General features: G+C 45.1%; 1 protein-coding gene across 2 annotated transcripts in view; it reads left to right on the top strand.

Annotated features, from left to right (window-relative positions):
• Positions 1-20,194, top strand: part of SMPD3 (sphingomyelin phosphodiesterase 3) — a 228,625-nt gene that overhangs the window by 199,420 nt on the left and 9,011 nt on the right. For both annotated transcript variants that reach the window (XM_006117573.3, XM_006117574.4), the window contains 2 exons: positions 9,181-9,270; positions 11,100-11,163. In XM_006117573.3, coding sequence (XP_006117635.1) covers positions 9,181-9,270; positions 11,100-11,163 — 154 coding nt within the window. The remainder of the gene's footprint in view (positions 1-9,180; positions 9,271-11,099; positions 11,164-20,194) is intronic.

Raw genomic sequence — 20,194 nt, forward strand, 5'->3', positions numbered from 1 at the left:
CAATTATGAAATTGTAGACTAGTTTGCTTGTTCAAGTGAAAATCCTGCTCTCTTTGTTGAAAGTTTTACAATTAATTCGTCTGTGATTTGCAAGTGACTTGATCATTCCATGTTTTAGAGCTATTTGCAGCAATTCAGTTGCACCCTAGCAGAGTTATCACACTTCTAACATCAGCACACTGAGTTCTCAGTTATCAGGAACTTTATTATAAGGATTATAGGGCTGTCTTTAATGTCAGGCTGCTATAGTCTGACTCCAATGGAAATCTATTATATTTTAAACCTTTTGCTATGGATACAAAGCCTTTCAATGAGGCACTGTGCCATACCTCTCAGCCACGAATAGTAACAATTGCTGCATACTAGTACATTAATCAACACAACATTTTATTCCCTTCCATGGCTTCTCTGATGAATGTTTGTAGGCATATGAAATCTTGTGACAGAGAAAAACTTGGCTGAATAAAATTGCACAGATTTCATATGGTCCTTAAATAAAAGCATCTGAATTCATCAATAAGATGCTGAGATAGGAGAGATTTGGTTTAAGCATGCCTGTCAAATCTTGAATATACTAGTTTTCTGCTCCTCTGCAATTCCTCCAAGATGACACTGCTAATTTATTACTGCCTCAGCTTCAGAGTCATCTTGTGGTTCTAAAGATGACATCTTTCAAGGCAGCCGAGTGAATGAAGCATCAGTTCTCAGCTCTTTAAGACACAATGAGCAAAATACATAGCTAGGGAAAAACAGATGCAATGACATAAAAGCCTGTAACAGCCCCTGGAGCACTGGATGTTTGCACAAATATGGCTACAGACTGAACATTCGTATTGTTTCCTTCTTTTGACCCCTTCTCGTTGGAATTGAGATTGTCACACAGCATTGTGCCTTGGCAAGAGTGATGCTGCTCTCCTGTAAAAGGAGGCTAGGTTTAATCTGGTTGATGCAGAGGTGACATATTTAGCTTGGACATATTTAGGTGACATATTTAGCTTGGACTTGAAGAAGTTCCCCTTTCCCATTTTGAGATTGTCCATTGTCATACACATTTATGGATTTTGTTGCTTTGAGTATAAACTATGACATATGACATCATTAGTCCCAAGTTCAGACACTTGTGAATCTTCCAAGGATCTGTAAAGGGAACTTGAGCTGTTGATAAGAAATTCTAAAGTTCTAGAATGGTAGAAATGCTGCAAAGAGGAAAATTATCAAGGGACACTGCCAGTTTCATGCGTTTCTTTAAAAAATTGCTGGATTTACTGCAGTGTTGATATTTGAAGGTTTGATGCTGCGAATACTACTAGCTATGATGTTTTCTATAATAAATAGTATATCCTGAATTATAATTCTCCTCGATTCTTGATCCAGTGTCTATTGTACCTGTTTGTTGTTACATAAAATAATCCTAAAGGCATATATTTGCTGTTGGGCTTGAAGTAGATAGAGCACCATCAGTACCAATTTGACAGAAATTAAACATTTTGAGAATGCAGGTAGTATGGTGGCTGTATTTTGGACTGTTTTAATACTCAGAATAACAATATTCATCGGGGCCAACAGCCACCAAACACCCATGGGCAAGGTGTGGGGAGAAGCTCCTCATCCTGGAAGGGACAGCGTCTCAGCTGGAAGGAGCAGGGCCAGGACAGACAGCCCTCAGTGCCGCCCGGAGTGCAGTGCTGAGCCCTCCCCCCTCCTGCCCTGAAAGCCACACAGAGACCCTGACACGGTGCTCTGGTGCTAATTCAAAGGGGACCAGGGTTCTGCCATATTAGCAGTGCCAGTGGCCGAGAGCTCTAGGTCTCTTTGAAACACTGGGCCCAGGTCCAGTTGCCCATTTTTGCTTCTCCCTCCACCAATGGCAGGCCTAACAGTCATAGAATCCTAGGGCTGGAAGAGACCTCAGGAGGTCATCAAGTCCAGCCCCCTGAACAGTAGCACAACACCAAGTATTTCTCTGTCTCTCTCAGTCTGTTATGTAACCTGGTAAGTGTTTCGTGATCAGTGCATCTTGTGAGGCAGTCATACCACAAGCTTCTAACTTCAGCAAACACACTGCTGAGGCTATGCAATGGAGAATCAGGCCCACTGACTCCTCCCAAAAACCAGACAGGCAGGCATTGAAATGGAATCATTTTTTGTGCATAAATACATTTTCTTCTGTTTTAAAGTGCTGTGTTTTCAACAGTGAATCTTTGTTTTTCTAGTGCTTGCTCATGTCCTTTTGACACAGATATATGTGCATGCCACGTGTACCGGTGCCAGAAGATTCTCCCTTATCAGTATCCATAAGTGGACTGGCTCCAGCGTCCCTTGGAGTGGCACGCATATGCTGCCCCATAAAAGGTGCCACAATGCCCCTTCACCCTCAGTTCCTCCATGTCACCAGTGGCAGTGCTTGGGACTTCATTGCTACAGCTCTCACTGTCATGTTTCTTAGTCCTTGCACATGCGAATAATTGCCCGTTTAGTAGTTAGATTAACAGTAAGTCCTAGAGGGATATTGCCTTGGGATGTGGCATACTTGGGATGTTCTCAAGCTTTAAGTCATGTCACAATTGCCACAGGCCTATGCCAGTTGGCAGTGAGTAATTGTGGTGATCAGGAGAGGCACATATCAGTGACATGTGCCGTGTTTGCAAGTCCTTTCAACCTTGTACCAAGAAGGAAAGGGACATTCTCTTGAAGGCACTCCTGATGGAGTCTACCTTAGCCTCAGTGCCCAAACAGCACTTGGACTTGGCCCCAACCACCAGTGCTTTAGTATGCAGTGCACTGCCAATGCCATCGGCTACCGGCACCATTCCCATCCACAGCTCCTCTTAGGAAGCCCAAAAATCAGGTCAGGCAGATGACCGGGGACCAAGAAGGACAAACCCAAATCAACTGCCAGCTCTACTTCCATTGCTGTAGCCCTGTCAAACTGTAAGGCCCCCTTGCAGTGATGCACTGTACCTCACTCTCATCACCTACTCCAGGCAATGCGGAACAACTCTGGGTGCCATTGACAATGGGGGCTCTGCAAGTGGCCCGGCATTGTTTCAATGCTGATGCCACCTATTATGCTCTAAGATGATCCCCGCCATAGGAGAAAACTCATTCTGACACCACCCCAGTCCCCTCAGAAACTGTGTTCCCTCTCCAAAGGAATACCCTGCGCATCACCCCCAAGTGGCAATGGTTGCAGAACCCGCAACCCTGGGTGGGCCCCAGCAGTTTGCTGGTGGCTAAAGATACGGGTTGCTGGGAGACAGGCACAGATCCCTGGAGACACGTGTCCCCCACTGACACAGACAACACAACCAGGACTGGTACTCCCCAGGGTCTGATCGCCATTTGAGGGACAGGTCACCTGCCAACCAGTGCTGCTGCCCACATCAGCTCCATTCTCTGGTGCTGGTTTCTCCAAAGTATATCCTGGAGGGGCACAGGGGCTTGTGGTCTTGTTCCACCTCATAGCACCACACTGCTGCTGGTCAGTATTATTCCTGCACCTCTTCTAGCATACATCTTCCAGCTGCCATCGTTCACTGGGAGTCTGCACTCACCCCACTACTGGTCTCTGGTCGCTGTGTGCTCTGTGAACCTCACCTTGGATCCAGCTTCTGTACCACCAGCACAGGCACCTCTCCCAACACTGTCGGTACCCCAAATAGGATTGCAGCCCATGCAGTGCCTTCGGAATTGGCCTTCCCGTTGGTACCCTTGGAATCCATAGGAGTTTCCCATGCCATCATAGGTGCCATGCTGGTTAGCAGGTACATTGGTGGTGTAATCAGTCTCCTCCATTAAGCAGCATCTGGTACTTGAGGTCTTGTGGGCTACCACCCCGCCAGTTGAACAGGAGGTAGCGGCTCAGCTTTTGACCTCCTTGCTGCCTGAAGAGGCTTCCCCACCACAGGCATCCTGTTCCTCCTCTAACAAGGCCATTGTGGACAATTCTAGGGCCTACCAAGACTTTCTGAAGTGGGTTCCTTCTCATTTGAATTTGCAGGCTGAAGAACTGGAAGAGCCCGAGTACACCTTCTTTGGGGTGGTTGGTGAGGGAGCCCCTGTCAGGGTGACCTTACCACTTCGTGATGGGGTTGCCAGGATTGCTAAGGCCCTGCGGTAAACTGCTCCTCTCTGCTCCCCATTTCCAAGCGGGCAGAACAGAAGTACTTTGTCTCTGCTATGGGGCGTGAGTACCTATATACTCATCCTGCCCCTAACTCCCTTGTTGTGAATCACCACAAGTGACAAGGCCAGGCAGGGACCACCCCAAGAAATAACAATTCTAAAAGGCTTGATTTTATTTAGCCAAAAATATTATTCATCTTCTAGCCTTCGACTCCCTGTGGCAAACCACTAAACCCTCATAATCTGCTATGACATAAACCTGTGGCAGGCAATGACAAAATTTGAGCCCTTGCTCCCTGAAGACTCTAGGAAGGTGTTCAGGGCTCTAGCAGATGAGGGAGCCACAGGAGCTGGAGTGGCATTCCACACAGCCTTGGATGTGGCAGCCTCTATGGCTCGCACTATGGCAATGGCGGTCCCTATGCAGAGGGCACCTTGGCTGCTGCTATCAGCTGCTATCAGGTGAGGTGCAGTAGTTGATCTGGGACTTTCCCTTAAATGGTACTGTGCTGTTTGTTGAGCAGATGGACACAAAGTTGCACGGCTTAAAGGATCCTGGGCTTGTATGTTCTCACACTGGCATGTAAAAAAATGTAAGCCACCAGCTCCCCGGCTCAGGCTTTCCATTCCCGACAGGACCTGGGTCGGAGCAAATGCAGGGGCTTTAGAAAGAGGCAGAGTAAGTCCATCCTCACATGCAGATCCACCCATCCCAAGCATGCACCAAGGTGCCCCTTTTGAGAGCGCCTTGCTGGTCACCACGGCCAGAGTCTGCCTTCTGCTTTTCAGTCACATGGCAGTGTGTGCCTCTGTAATGTGACATGTTAGGCTCAAGCTGTGTCCACTCCACAGTGGCTAGTGTCAGTCTACATACCTTCCAGGCATTCACTTGACAGAGTAGTGACCATCCCAGCTTCAATTCTTGACTCCCTCACCTGGTGAACCAACTAGGTGGAGTCCCATTCCAGGCTTCTTCTCTGCTCTGCTCTGCTGGTCTCAGATGCCTTTAACCTCAGTTGGGATGGGCATCCAGGTGAACTCCAGACCCAAGGCACCTGGTCTGTGGCAGAGGTGCATAAATGTCAAGGAGCTCAAGGCAGTGTGCAGAGTGTGCAAGGTCTTCCTGCTTCATCTGTTTGGTGGAGTGGTTAAGAGTCCTCATGGACAATATGGCCATGATGTTCTATGTCAACCACTCTGCAATGTCTCCCAGGAACCAACCCATCTCTGGAGTTTCTATATCCAGCACATTAACCTAGAGGCATGGCACCTCTTGGGGGCCAGGAATTTCTTGGCCAAAAAAACTGAGCAGACAGTTCTCCTCTCACCGTGAGTGAATTCTCCATCTGGAAGTTGCTTCTGTTCTCTTCCAGATATGGGGCACTCCTCTGGTGGACCTGTTTTCCACCATGCTGTAAAGGATTTGCCACCTTTTCTGCTCCAGGCAAGGTACAAGGTTCAAGCGTGGGCTCCCTATCAAATACCTTCATCACACCATGGACACAGTCTGTTTTATGTGTTCCTCCAGTTCCTCTCATCGCCAAGGACCTAATGAAGATTAAGGAGGACAAGGCTAGGGTCGTTCTCATCATCTCAACCTGTTCCCATCAACACTGGTTCAGCACCCTGATGAGCCTCAAAATGTTTCCCCTGCCAATCCACCCAGACCTAATTTCCCAGGATCACAGTTGTCTGCTTCATCCTGACCTGAAATCTCTCTACCTCCTGGTGTGGTTACTTCATGGCTGAATCCAGAGTAGCAATCCTGCTCTGGGGGAGTGAAAGCTGCAAGCAGACAACCAGGCATATATAGCAAAGGGTCCCTCAGTCACGTCAGTTAGGAGAGTCTCCGAACTGCATGCCTTGACTTCAGAGCCCCCAAATAATGTATTTTTAAAAAACAAGGTTCAACTGTGGTCCCATCCTGCCTTTCTACCCAAGGTGGTCTCTACATTCCACATGGGTCAAGACATTTTCCTCCCTGTCTTCTCTCCTAAGGCACATATGACCGTTAAGGAAAGGCATCTCCATGCCCAGGATGTCAGAAGGGCTCTTGCTTCTTTTAAACACCTAAAAAATGCAGTTATGTCCCTTGCGGGAATTTTTCAAAATTGCCTAGCCACCTAATTGCCATTGGGCACCTATCTGCACCTCTAGATGTCCAAGTACCTTTAAAAAATCTGGACTTAATGAGTTTAGGTTCTATATTAAGACAAGATGCAACAAGGCAGGATAAGAAAGGAGGTAAGGCGGGGAGAGGAGAGGACAAGGAATAGATAGGAAAGTGGCTTATTTTTCATGTGTTAGAGTTTTGGAGGATTTGAAATATATAACAACATCTATAATGCCAGTAATCTCAGGTGGCCTAAGGTCTTTCACAATTAGTTCACCAGTACAAATCTAGCCTGGATAATTAGTGCCCAAAGTCATCAAATTGTGTGTTCAGAGAGTCAGCTGAAATTAGTTGGTGATATCAGCTCAGTTCCCCAAACATGCCACTACCACAGCAGGCACTAATTAGTACACTCTTAGCAGACTTGTAGAAACTAGAGATTGAAAGGGCATCAAGACAGGTCCCGCAAGGTTGATGTAAAATACCCAGACAAAGTGTAAAATCTATATTACTGTTGCCTGCAATAAACCGGTTTGAAGTAGGTATGTTGGCTATTGGGTAATTGAATAGCCATGAACTTCCTGAAATTTTAGCCAGTTGCACAACTATTCGATTGACCCCAGGGGCTTGGCCAGCAGCCAGTGCACTCCTGGACCCATTCCTGGGGAGCCCCCTGCCACCTCGTGCTGCTGCCTCTGTATAAGAGGCAGCAGTGCGGGGTGGGAGGCAGAGTGAGTCTGCAAGGGAAACCAGGTTAAAAACCAGATACCCTCATGGACTGGCTGCCTGCCGCCCTGCGCTGCAGCCTCTTATACATAAGGACGGCCATACTGGGTCCATCTAGCCTAGTATCCAGGCTGCCGACAGTGGCAGATGGGACCAGATGTCCCAGAGGAAGGGAACACAATAGGTAATCCTCACCAGATCCCTCTCCTGTCACCCATTTCCAGAAAACAGAGGCTAGGGACACCGCTCCTATCCATCCTGGCTAATAGCCATTGATGGACCTAACCTCCATGAATCTATCTAGCTCTTTTTTGAACCCTGTTAAAGTCCTATACTTCACCGCATTCTCTGGCAAGAAGTTCCACAGGTTGACTGTGCACTGACTCAAGAAAAACTTCCTTTTGTTTCTTTTAAACCTGCTGTCTATTAATTTCATGTGGTAGCCCCGTGTTCTTATATAGTAGAAATAAATAAATAACTTTTCCTTATTCACTTTTTTCACACCAATCATGATGTTATAGACCTCTATCATATCCCCCCTTAGGCTCTTCTTTTCTAAGCTGAAAAGTCCAAGTCTTTTTAATCTCTCTTCATATGGGACCCGTTCCAAACCCCTAATCATTTTAGTTGCCCTTCTCTGAACCTTTTCTAATATATCTTTTTTGAGATGAGGTGACCGCTTCTGTATTCATAGTCAAGACGTGGGCGTATCATGGTTTTATACAGAGGCAGCAATGCGGGGTGGCAGCAGCCCCTGTCTGTGCAGGGTCCAGGCTTCCCACAGACAGAGGTTATTCTGCGGGATTCAAAGCAGCCTCTGTCTGTGGGAAACTTGGGCTCACCGCAGACAGAGGCTGCTTCGCAGCAGCCTCCCCTGCCCCTCCCCTGTGCTGCTGTCTCTGATTGAGGCAGCAGTGCTGGGGGCGGGGCAGGCGGTACTGCCGAGCCAGTCCTGGGGAGAACCAGCTTTTAAGCAGGCTCTCCCCAGCACCTGCTCCTGCCTGCCCACCCACCTCTATAGGAAGGAGCAAAGAGGGGTCAGGTGGGTCTGTGGAGCCAATACATGTGGGGAACTGGCTTGAAAGTCAGCTCTCTGTGTGTATCAACTCCAGCCTGCCCTCTCACCCTCTGTGCTGCTGCCTTTCTATCAGAGGCAGTAGCATGGGGGGACGGGAACAGGCGGATCTGGTTCTTGTGGGGGCCAGTTTGTAAGCCAGCTCCTTACGGGCACCAGCTCCCACTCCACCTCCCTTGCTGCCTCTGATACAGAAGCAGCAAGGCAGGGGAGAGGGGGAAATGTGTGTAGTCAACAAGATTAACTGATAAGTCTACGCTTATTGGTTAATCGTATATTCAACTACACGTTGACATCTCTATTATGAAGATACAAAAAAGGGCATCAGTTCCTTCAGCTATTAACCTAGCACTAAACTGGGAAATCTCCTTTTGTCAAATCTGAGGACTGTGGTTTAGAGAATTTATAAAATGTAGCTCATGGTTCATAAGAATTTTGACTCCAATTCTTTTTTAAAACGGTGATTACAGTTTTGTGATTTTTAAAAAGCTGATTACAGATTGTTGCCCATATTACCCTAGATCAGGTGTGGCCAACCTGAGTCTGAGAAGGAGCCACCGTTTACCAATGTACATTGCCAAAGAGCTACAGTAATTTGTGAGCAGTTCCCATCAGGTGCCCGCTCTCCCATCTGCAGCATCGTTTGCCCACCAGCAGCCCCACGGATCAGTGCCTCCTCTTCTTCCCCGCACCTCCTGCCCACTGCAGTCAGCTGTTTCATGGCACTCAGGAGGCTCTGTGGGGGAGGGAAGGAGCGAGGGCGCAATACACTTGGAGCCAGGAGTTGAGCATTGGAAAGTTGGCACCTGTCACTGCAGCCCCAGAGTCAGAGCCTGAGCAAGGAGCCTCATATTAACTTCAGAAGAGCCAGAGATGGCTCCAGAGACACAGGTTGGCTACCCCTGCCCTAGAAACTGGAGTGAAATCAGGTTTCAAATTAAATCAGTGCTGCTGTGATCTTGAACAGAGAGGTTGCTTCAGAATGATGGCGAGAACCCCCTCTCCCTTCAAGGGGCATGAACTGAGGGCACAGATGGGAGAGTCGAGTTTGCCTTTTGCGTGGCACCAGGTTTTGCACTGTTTTTAAAGCTTGTACTGTGTGATTGATTTGCCTTTTCTGGGACTTGTTCTTTCCTTGCAGAGGACAAGCTGGAACAGCAGCACTCCCTGTTTACACGCTACAAAGACCCATGCCGGCTTGGACCTGGAGAGGAAAAGCCATGGGCAATTGGTAAGAGTTTATCTCAGGCTGTCAGAGGCAACCTATTTTACCCTGACCCCACCTGCAGGCAGCATTTGTTATATCTAAGGGGCAGTAACGGCAGTTAAGTGGGGACTATATATTTACAAACTGTGGTTTAAAAGTACTGTCCTCCCCTCATATCAGATCTTTTTGTAAGCCTCGGAGTACTTTATTAAACTACAGGTTGAATCTCTCTGGTCTGAGACTGGACAGCCCCAGGGCAGGGAGCCTAGTGACCGGGGCCAGGCTGGCAATGGAGCTGGGCCGCCAGGGTCAGACCATTGGCCCGGGGCAGGGAGCCTGGTGTCCAGGGTCAGACCATCGGCCCGGGGCAGGGAGCCTAGTGTCCAGGGTCCGATCATCGGCCCAGGGCATGGAGCCTGGTGTCCAGGGTCAGACCATCGGCCTAGGGGCAGGGAGCCTTGTGTCCAGGGTCAGACCATCGGCCTAGGGGCAAGGAAATGGGCTGGGGTCAGCAGATCCCAGGGATGCCGGACCAGAGAGGTCCAACCTCCATAAACTGTACCCAAACAGAAATCACCTTATCCACTGCTGAAACACAGACCCACTGGAACTGAACATGTCAGCAGCGTATAAGACTACTCAAGCAGCCTGCCACAATTTAGCAGCTTTAAAAATCATTTTTAAAATCCAGTTGAACCATTGTGGTTTCTGTGTATTTTAATTTTAGTCTCTGCATTGCACCAAGCTATTTGTATTTAAACTGAAGCATTCAGCTTCTGATCTGACTCTTCCAACCCCATTATTAATGATGTAGTTATAAATCAGTACTTGTGACAAAGTAAACAATTCCACTGGCACCATTTTCATGTTGATCTCCAGTTCAAACTGCATACCCTAGGAAAAAAATCATTCCTGCTGTAATTCCACTAACTTCAACTGAGATATAGTAGAGATGACTTTGCCCACTGGACAGCCATGACAAGCTTTAATAACACGAGTGGTAGAGGTTTCACTTAATGAACTCTTTGCTTTGACTAAGGAAGAGGTTGTGTTATTCACAAGTGCAAGAAAGGAGACAACAGGATCCCAGAGAGCTGAGACTTGGGGGAAGCTAAGAAGAAGCAGAGACCTAGGGATTTCAAAGTTGAGGTGAAATCAAGGCAATGGTCTTACCAGGCAGCAATGCAAACGTGGGCAGTTGGCTGCTTTTAAGGGTTAGGTAGAAAGTACAAATATAGAAGGTTGGGAGGAAGGTTTCTGGCAGTTGAGAGAGAGTCTCGCCCTAGCTCCCTGCCATTGAAGATGTTTCCTGATTCCCCTGACTCCCTCTCTGCAGCCAGCTTTCAACATATCAGGTCCTGGAGATAGCAACCGGTGAGGAACACTTGAGTGTATAGCTCTGCTGCGAGAAAGAAGGAGAAAAAATAGACAATGTCTGAACAGACTGGGTTGGCCAGATTGGGTAGTTTCCCAGGAAGATTTAAGAAGCTCTGAGGTGGGTTGTTCTGTGTAGGAGGCCAGGGAGAAGAGACATTTAGGGATCAGAAAGAGGGACGGTAGAGGAACTGAGTGTGACTATCCCCATCCTCACTGCAATTAGGGGATTTTTGCATTAATTCTGAAATGGAAGACTCCCATTTGATGGAAAGCATCAGCCTACAATATGCAATTCCTGAAGTATGTAAACTGGTATTAACCTTGTCCAAAGCAAATGACAAGTGAGCATAAAATGCTGTGAAATCTGAAAAGGACACTTTCTGATTTCATTCCCTTTGCATAGCTACGAATAACAACAACAGGTGCAAGTAGCAACAGGTACACTGAGCTAGTCATGTGTTCCTTTTTGTTCACAGGTACCCTATTAGATCCTGAAGGGTTGTATGAAGAAGAAGTGTGCACTCCAGATAACCTACAGAAGTATGCACTCAGTCTCTTTCACTGTTTACAGGCAGTCCATTGAAAAGCTAGTTTGTTATTTTGTATTTAATACATTAATGCTGGTTATTAGTGACTAAAATTTATTATCTGATGGCTGTTTGGTGGCTTTTGAGAAATGTGTCGCTTACCTTTGATTTGGCAAAAACAGCAGACATTCTTAGAATTTAATTAACTCTAGAAATTGACCTGACATCTCTGTAAGTGGCTCCACGTGGCCCACAGGGATATATGTACAGAAAATAGAAGGTTAAAACAGTGTGATCACTGTCCAAGCCAGATAGAGTTATGCTATCATATAGCCAAATGGACGACCAGATTCTAAAGATGTCACTTTTCCCCCTTTACCCAGCACTAGGTTTACACCAAACCATTCAAAAATGAAATGGGTGTAGAGATGGGGTAGAAACAAGACTACCTAAACTCTGGGTCTAACCAGCCTTAAATTTTGGGGAAGTATGGATCCTGACTCCAAAACCTGTGGCTGTTAACCATATTATCAAAAGAGGTATGCACTACAAAATTCAAAGCTGGCTAATTTTCAGGAAAGTCACACCCAAGTCTACATTCCATTATTTGGAACAGGATAACAGAACAAAGTTCTGAATGCTATCAGACGGGGCATAGCACAGTCTGTTTGAAGATCTCCCCGTAGCTGTTGTGTCCAATGGATTTGGTACTAACAATGAGGGACTTAAGCAGCCCAAGAACTAGAACCAGACTAACCCTGTGAGATTATGTAGATACTGTCCTAGTAGAAGAAAGTTCCCATAACTCATTGTAAAAAGTGTGTGTGTGCATATGTGTGTGTGTGTGCACAAGCAAACAGGCCATGGGGGAAAAGCTGACTATCAGCCAGTAGTACTTTCCTGTACTTGCAGCTTGTTTTCATGGTATGTTTGATTTAGCGATAAGTCTTGGGCATGTTAAAACTCCCTGCTACAGAGAACACAAAAGACCACTTCCCCAAGGCTGGTGAAACCTTAGGAGATATTTCTTTAAGGACTATACAAGACCTTAGATACTATACTGTTGAAGCAGTTCTGATGCTAGCTTAGTAGTTTGCTGAGCAACATCTCTAACAGACAAGTATGTGCTTGTTCTTTGGACATCTTGTCTTCATAGCAGATTGCATAAAAAGGTGCTCTAGATCCAACTGCTGCATCGTATCAAAACATACAGGCAGTCCCCAAGTTACGCGGATCCAAGTTACGTCGGATCCGCAGTTACGAACGGGGCCCGTCTCCCTGGTCTCCAGCAGACCAGGGAGAGGAAGCAAAGCGGCGGAGCACGCGGGCAGCAGACAGCCCAGACATGTCTGGGCTGTCCGCTGCCCACGGGCTCCTTGGCTTTGCTCTGCTTTGCTCCCCGTCTCCCTGGTCTGCAGACCAGGGGAACGGGGAGCAAAGCGGCGGAACACGCGTGCAGCGGACAGCCCAGACACGTCTGGGCTGTCCGCTGCCCGTGTGCTCCGCAGCTTTGCTCTGCTTTGCTCCCCGTCTCCCTGGTCTGCAGACCAGGGGGACGGGGAGCAAAGCAGAGCAAAGCTGCAGAGCCCAAGGGCAGCAGGTCAGCCACGGCGCGTCTGGGCTGTCCCGCTGCCCCTGTGCTCCGCAGCTTTGCTCCGGCTGCCTGTGGTACAGCAGCTGGGGCGCTGCCGGTTGGTCCCGTAGCGCCGCTCTGGGCGCTACTGGACCAACCCGGCGGCACCCCAGCTGCTCTGCCCCAGGCGTCCTGATTCAGCCACTGCTGGTCAGTTTCAGCAGCGGCTGAATCAGGACGCCTGGGGCAGAGCAGCTTGGGTGCTGCTGGGTTGGTCCAGTAGCGCCGAGGAGCGGCGGCGCTACTGGACCAACCCAGCAGCACCCTAGCTGCTCTGCCCCAGGCATCCCCAAGTCAGCTGCTGCTGAAACTGACCAGTGGCTGTCTACAGGAAGCCCCTGCCCCGGGCTTCCTGGAATCAGCCGCTGATCAGTTTCAGCAGCAGCTGACTTGGGGATGCCTGGGGTTCTTAAGTTGAATCTGTATGTAAGTCAGAACTGGCCTCCAGATTCAGCCGCTGTTGAAACTGATCAGTTTCAGCAGTGGCTGAATCTGGACGCCAGTTCCGACTTACATACAGATTCAACTTAAGAACAAACCTACAGTCCCTATCTTGTATGTTACCTGGGGACTGCCTGTACTTACTTTCCACAGAATTTCTGGAAGCAAGTTCTATAAATGAAATATACTATGATGACGATATGGTTGTTTGAAAAGTTACTTGGTTGAATATGTGAAATAAGACCAGTCATAAAACTCAACTAAAGATTTAATAGTGTGGAACTTACAGATTTTAAAAGGCAAAATCCATATCTAGCCTATATTCAACAATTTGCAAACTGTGACCTCTTTTAGGGACATCTTATTAATCAGCATCCAGGAGCAATTATTATGGGCAGGTCTCCAAAATCTCAACAGGTCTCCAAAATCTATGACCATATTTATATTTGCTTGTACAGGCCAAATGACCCTTGTCTTACATGCACATTTGCAGGCACATCTGTTCCCATGTACAAGCAGCAAAACTATCATGTACTGAAGGATTTTGTGCAAGTAAAAGAAGGGTTATTTGGCCTCCACAGGCAAAGCTGCATGTGCACATAATTCCCCATTTTATGTGCTGGCTTAGAGATTTACAAACTGGAGCTCCCTAAAATTTTGGTGGATGAATTTTCAAGGCGTCCTTTGGGCCAATTTGTCATTGAATAGATTTACTATTCTTATTAAAATAAAAATCAAATATACCAGAAGTCCAACCATAAAAGGAACTATTTGTATTTTGTAATAAAGATGAATCACATTTATAAATGGTTTATAAAGGATTAATATTTGTTACATACATGAATATTGATAGTATTGATAAGTAATCCATTGAACTCGTAATTTATTAGACATTTATTCCAATATCGTCCATTTATTGACTATTTAGAAACTATAAGCAACTGTAATATAAAGTGTGACAGAAAACACTGCCCAGGAATTTTGTTACAAATGAAATGAAATACTCTTACCTGCCAAGATCTGTGTCAGGGTTCTTTTCCTCCTGGAACACTCAGCAATTCCTTCACTCTCTGAAGTCCTGATCTAAGGCCTGCTGAACTCAGTGGGAATCTTTTTCCATTGACTTGAACAGACTTTTAAATCAGGCCTTCTAGAAGGAAAGGATTTTCATCCATAGCTTTTCTAAAAGTGATTGGGGTTTACAGAGAGGCAATCCCTTATAAGGAAAGAAGCATTTGAGACAGAATTCAGACCTTGATGAGCAATTTGCAGTTACAATTTGCAGGTACTATTTATGACAATACTAGAAGACTTACCCAGCATTGCCTGGGTCTGGGGCTGGCCCTGCGCAATGGGAGCCATGTGGCCCAACCATCAGCTTCTCCCTGGGCTGGCTGGCACAGGAGTGAGGGTGTGTGGTCAGGAGGGGCTCAGGGCAGGGGGTTTGTGTGTGTGGGGAACTGGTGTGAAGGTTTGGTGAAGAGCAGTGGCTTATGGAAGAGGATGTGGGGGTATAGCAGTAGTGGAGGGGAGGGAGGGAAGTCCTTGATCCCCTGCAGGAATGGCGTGGGAGAGGGGGAGGGAAAAGAAAGTACTTGGACCCAGCAGAAGCAGGGAGGAGCCCTAAGTTGCATAGGTTCCCCTAATTGGTAAGGACAGCCTTGTGCTGTGAGTCCTGGGGACCAGCATGGGAACCTTACCTGTGCACAATGGCTTGGCCGGCAGTATGCAGCCAGTCACTTTCTTACTGGTGCAGCTGCCCCCTGTGGTCATTCTGCAGTATGACTATCCTTCCTAGCAGCTCCCTCCTTTTCTGTGACATGGAAAACAATCCCATTCCAAGGACATTATCCTGGCACAACCAAACCCTGACTTTGCTTTAAGTTAGATTAAGAGGAAGCTGCATGCCATATTTGGTGGTCCTAGCTCTTACTGTTTAGGAGGAGTTCTTGAACAAATGGACAGGCACATTTCTAAAATATATAGATAGATTTATCTGCAGTTTTAGAGTCCACATTACATTAATCATTTTACAGTTAATAGGTTTTTAGGAGCATTTTAATTAATTTTTACAAAGCTTATTCATAACTGATATAGTCATGAAGTGTATAGAGGATCTAAAATGGGATCATCAGCATAAATATGGCAAGGAGCTTCCAGCTGTCACACTTACATTGTTTATGTTAAAGGTAAAGGCAAGTGATATTGGGTTTAAAATAGATCCTTGTAGAAATCCTTCAGTAATAAAATTTGGCTGACATATAAATTTAAGAAATTGTTTATATTGGCATAGACAGCTTTGGAAAGAGTTCAGCAAATGAGTCAATACCAACCTCTTGCAGTCTATTAATGAAATCACAGTCCAAATTATTAATTATTTTAGATGAGTCAATGAAGGTACAGCACAGACTTTTCCCTTATTAAAAGGCTGAGTAATGGGAACTATCATACGAGCTAGAACAAGCTTGACCCCTTGATTAGCAGAATATAAATGTAAATAGTGAGCAAGCTGTTTATTAACTAATCTTCTGTAAATCTGGGACAAGTTAATAAGATAGATAATGATCTTTTACAACTTGGACTCCACCTCTGAACAATAGTGCAATGTAAATATACTTCAGTGCTGAAGGAGCCTTTGCTATAAAGCTGAGCCTTTAATTCACAGCAAGTTATTTCGTCTCACAGATGGTAAAATTTACCTGGTGCAAAAGGCCAGAACAAGGCCATATGCAGCATTTAAGCACCATTCAAGGTCTATTATGGGAGGATGAGGGGGTTGTGGAGTATGCTTTGGCTGTACAGAATTACTGGGACACTATAGTGGGAAAAGTCTCCATAGTCCAGCACAGAAGGTCCCGTTAGGAATCAGTCAAGAGATGGGATTCTCGCCTACATTTATGAAGATTCAGTGGCCCCAAAGCAATGTGTGTGGAGAAAAAGTGGCCCACAATTCCATGCCTCACTCTAGAACAGCAGCAGAAGGGCTGAGGAGCCTGCAGTTTCCTGTCCTGGAGTGTGGGATAGCATTCTTTCACTCACATATTCTCCCTCATGTAGCCACGCTAGGGGTATTAAATCTTTCAAGAATAAAAAATGTGATTTTTTTTTTTAATGAAAAAACACTTTCACTTTTCTGTGTCCTAGTATTATCTGAGGCATCATCCCTATAAAGTTTAGATTGTTGTGTCTATCATTCTGGCCAGGCATAATATATTATATTCACTTAGGGCATGTCTACACCAGGAAATTACTGTGAAATAACTTATTTTAAAATAGCATGTCCACGCTACAGGGAAGCCTCAAAATTAGTCTGAGGCAAGTTCCCTTAACATGGACCTGCTACCTTAACTTAGATCCCCAGGAAGCACTGGGGAGCAATTACTGTGAATGACTCTGGGGAGTAGTTATTTCAAAATAGCAGCAGTGGAGCATCCACACTACTGCTATTTCAAAATATCTATTTTGAAATAAGAGTTATTCCTTGTGGAAAGCAGGAAACACTATTTTGAAATAACAGACTTGGTAGTGTGGATGCTCCATGTTCTATTTTGAAATAAGGGGAGGTATTCTGAAATCACTCCCTAGTGTAGACCAAGACATAAGGTAGTTACGTTCTACTTCGGTGGCACAGCGTACATTTAGGGTCAAGCAGCATCCCTTCACATATAAGTGATATGAATTTTACTGAGATTACAAGTGCAAGGAAAATTAAAATTCCTTGTCCTGGAGCATCTGAAATGAAAATTCCATAAACATTTGTGTAGATGGCTCAATCACTGAAACGGTCACAAGAAGTGAATATAAATGTGGTGCAAGTGCTCTTTTAAACCAAGTGACTGCATAGAGGAAATTGGAGGGATTTTTTCCACTATTGATCCAGGTCTGTGCAGCTTTTGCTCAACTTGCTTATTTAATTTGCACTTACAAATCCTGCATGAGCTTCTGTTTTTCAAAAGCGGTCAGCTTCACTATAGCCAAATCTTTCTTGAATCTAAATGAGACTTTCACAAAGAGCACAGCTTTCAGAAACAAGCTGTAAAATGACCAGTCTGACTCTTTATGTTATAGGATCAGAATGTTCTAATAAGCTCATTTAACACAATTAATTACATGTCACTCCAAATTAAAATATCCTATATGAAAGAAAGTTTCCCTTGATATGCTGGTTATTAAAAATATCTGCACTTAGATAACTATCAGAATTTTCGTATTTAAATTAATCAGAGGAAGTAAATAAACTGCAATAAATTTATTTTCTATAGACTTAATAGCCAATCATACTGTATTATGATGGATTATTATTTTATAAGATGAGTAATGTGCTTCTTATAAGAATCAACTTTAGCCAGTTATTATTTACCTTTACTTTAATTTGTCAAAAAACTAACTAGTCCTCTTAAGTGTTGCAGTTCTTGCCTTATCCCAGTAGATTCTTTTAAAGGAGGGAATTTTGAGAGGTGATAATAAAACCAGGGACTCTTTTTGTTCCTGACTTCAAATCATTTTGTAAGAGTCCTGTGCTTCTCACTTTTGTCCCAAAAAGCCCCCACTTATAAAATGTTAGCCACTTAACCCTTTCATTTTGATAATTTAAAAAATCCAGGCCATGTCATTTTTTCACAAGAACTTAAAAGTCTTTGCACCTGCTAGGACCCAAGTTCATGGATCAGTGTTTCTGCTGAAAAAGTTGATGCAGCTTAATGATGTAATCAACTTTTACAAGGGAAATCACAGATCTCTGAGCTTAGATTTTGGCAACTAAGTAAAGTAAATCATTTTCGACTACTTGATTTTCAAAATCACTTGCTTGTATGTTTTAGCTGTAATTTTAGTACATAAGAGTGCATGCACAAAAGGGTGTACGCATCTGCATACTTAAATGAATACTCAAAATTTCTGTGATTGAACATGGTGAGTGATGACTAGTTAAGCCTGATTGCGTGGGTGTGGAGTTGCCTCAGTTATCTGGGCAAATCCAATAACTAACTGTATGTACAAAATGCAGATGAATTTTCTATACACAGTTGAGTGCATGCTTTTTTCAAAGTCTAGCCCATTAACTCTACGCATTAATCACTTTACTTTCATATTTTAGTGAGCACTACTTTAGCCAAACATATGTTTAAAGAGGATATGAGAAAGGAAGTCAATGTTCCTTTCAGAGATGATAAAAAGTTGCAAAGCAACACACATACTGTCAATATATATAAAACCCAGACTAGTAAAGAGTTGTACAACCTCAGAGTTACAAACTGGATTGTCTACTACACATCTTATTTGGAACCAGAAGTACCCAATCAGGGAACAGCAGAGAACTAAAAATGCAAATCCGTTATGTGTTGTATTAAATATGAACTACTAAAAAAATTGAAGAGAATTTAAAAAAAAAGACTTGACAAGGTAAGGAAACATTATGCTTGTTTCATTTACATTAAGAAAAAATGGCATTTTTCTTCTGCATCGTAAAATTTCAAAGTGGTCTTAAGTCAGTGTTCAGTTGTAAACTGTTGAAAGAGTAACCATAATGGATCGTTTGGCGTTATGAACATTTCAGAGTTATGAACAATCTTCATTTCTAAGGTGTTTGTAACTCTGAGGTTCTACTCTGTATTTGTAAAGACTGCATTGAGAGAAGAGTGTCCTATTGGCATGAGCACTGGATGGGAGCTAGGAACTCATGAATTCTAATGTTAGATGTACCTTACTCTGACCTTGGACCAGTTTCTTCTAGTAAAATGGAAGTGGTCCTCACACACCTCATAGGGTATGTCTACACTACCCTCCTAGTTCGAACTAGGAGGGTAATGTAGGCATACCGCACTTGCAAATGAAGCCCAGGATTTGAATTTCCCGGGCTTCATTTGCATAAGCAGGGCGCTGCCATTTTTAAAACCCCGCTGGTTCGAACCCCGTGCAGCGCGGCTACACGGGGCACGAACTAGGTAGTTCGAACTAGGCTTCCTAGTTCGAACTACTGTTACTCCTCATTCCACGAGGAGTAACGGTAGTTCGAACTAGGAAGCCTAGTTCGAACTACCTAGTTCATGCCCCGTGTAGCCGCGCTGCACGGGGTTCGAACCAGCGGGGTTTTAAAAATGGCGGCGCCCTGCTTATGCAAATGAAGCCCGGGAAATTCAAATCCCGGGCTTCATTTGCAAGTGCGGTATGCCTACATTACCCTCCTAGTTCGAACTAGTGGGGTAGTGTAGACATACCCATATATAGTGAGGATTTGAAGATGATCTCTCGAGGTCCCTTCCAGTTCTACTGTTCTATGATTCTATGTAAAGTGCCATATGTGTTACGTGTAATTGATCAAACTATTAATAATAGGGTTTGAATTAAATCTAATTGTTTTAGTAGTAATGTGACAGACACATAGACTGAAATTGAAAAGCTGGTTTATTCTCCTGTTCATTATTTCCCTGAAAAATGCGCTAGTCGTACCTTGTGTAACACTCATACCTGGTGTAACTTAACTGTCTTCAGAGTTGCTGCACTGGGATTAATTTGTCCATTCTGATAAAAATGCAAAGGTCTGTTCTAAAGTAACCCACAGGACAGTTAGTTCACTTGACTGGTAAGCATACAAGTCCTGCAAAAGCCACTGACATCAGCGTCAGATCCACAGACACAGTGGAATATAAGTTTTGAGATCTTTGTGAGAATCTCCAAGTAGAACTATCTCCTTAGTCTGCTGCAGATTAATACAGGTTGAATCTCCCTTGTCCAGCACCCTAAGAACCTGACCGGTCCCAAACGAGGGATTTGCCAGACCGGGGACGTCCCTCCCAACATGTCCCATGCTGAACTGCTTCCCCATGCTAGGCCTCCAGCCCAGCACTGCTGCTGCCTGCCTGGCTGTGGCTCCCCAGACTGGTTCCCCTAGCTGCCGTGGGAGCCAGAGCTCCATGGCTGTGGCCAGGGCTCGAGCTCCAAGCCACTGTGGGACCCCAGCTCTACAGCCGGG

The sequence above is a fragment of the Pelodiscus sinensis genome, chromosome 12 (assembly GCF_052426305.1).
Source record: "Pelodiscus sinensis isolate ZL-2025 chromosome 12, ASM5242630v1, whole genome shotgun sequence".
Taxonomy (NCBI): Eukaryota; Metazoa; Chordata; order Testudines; family Trionychidae; genus Pelodiscus; species Pelodiscus sinensis.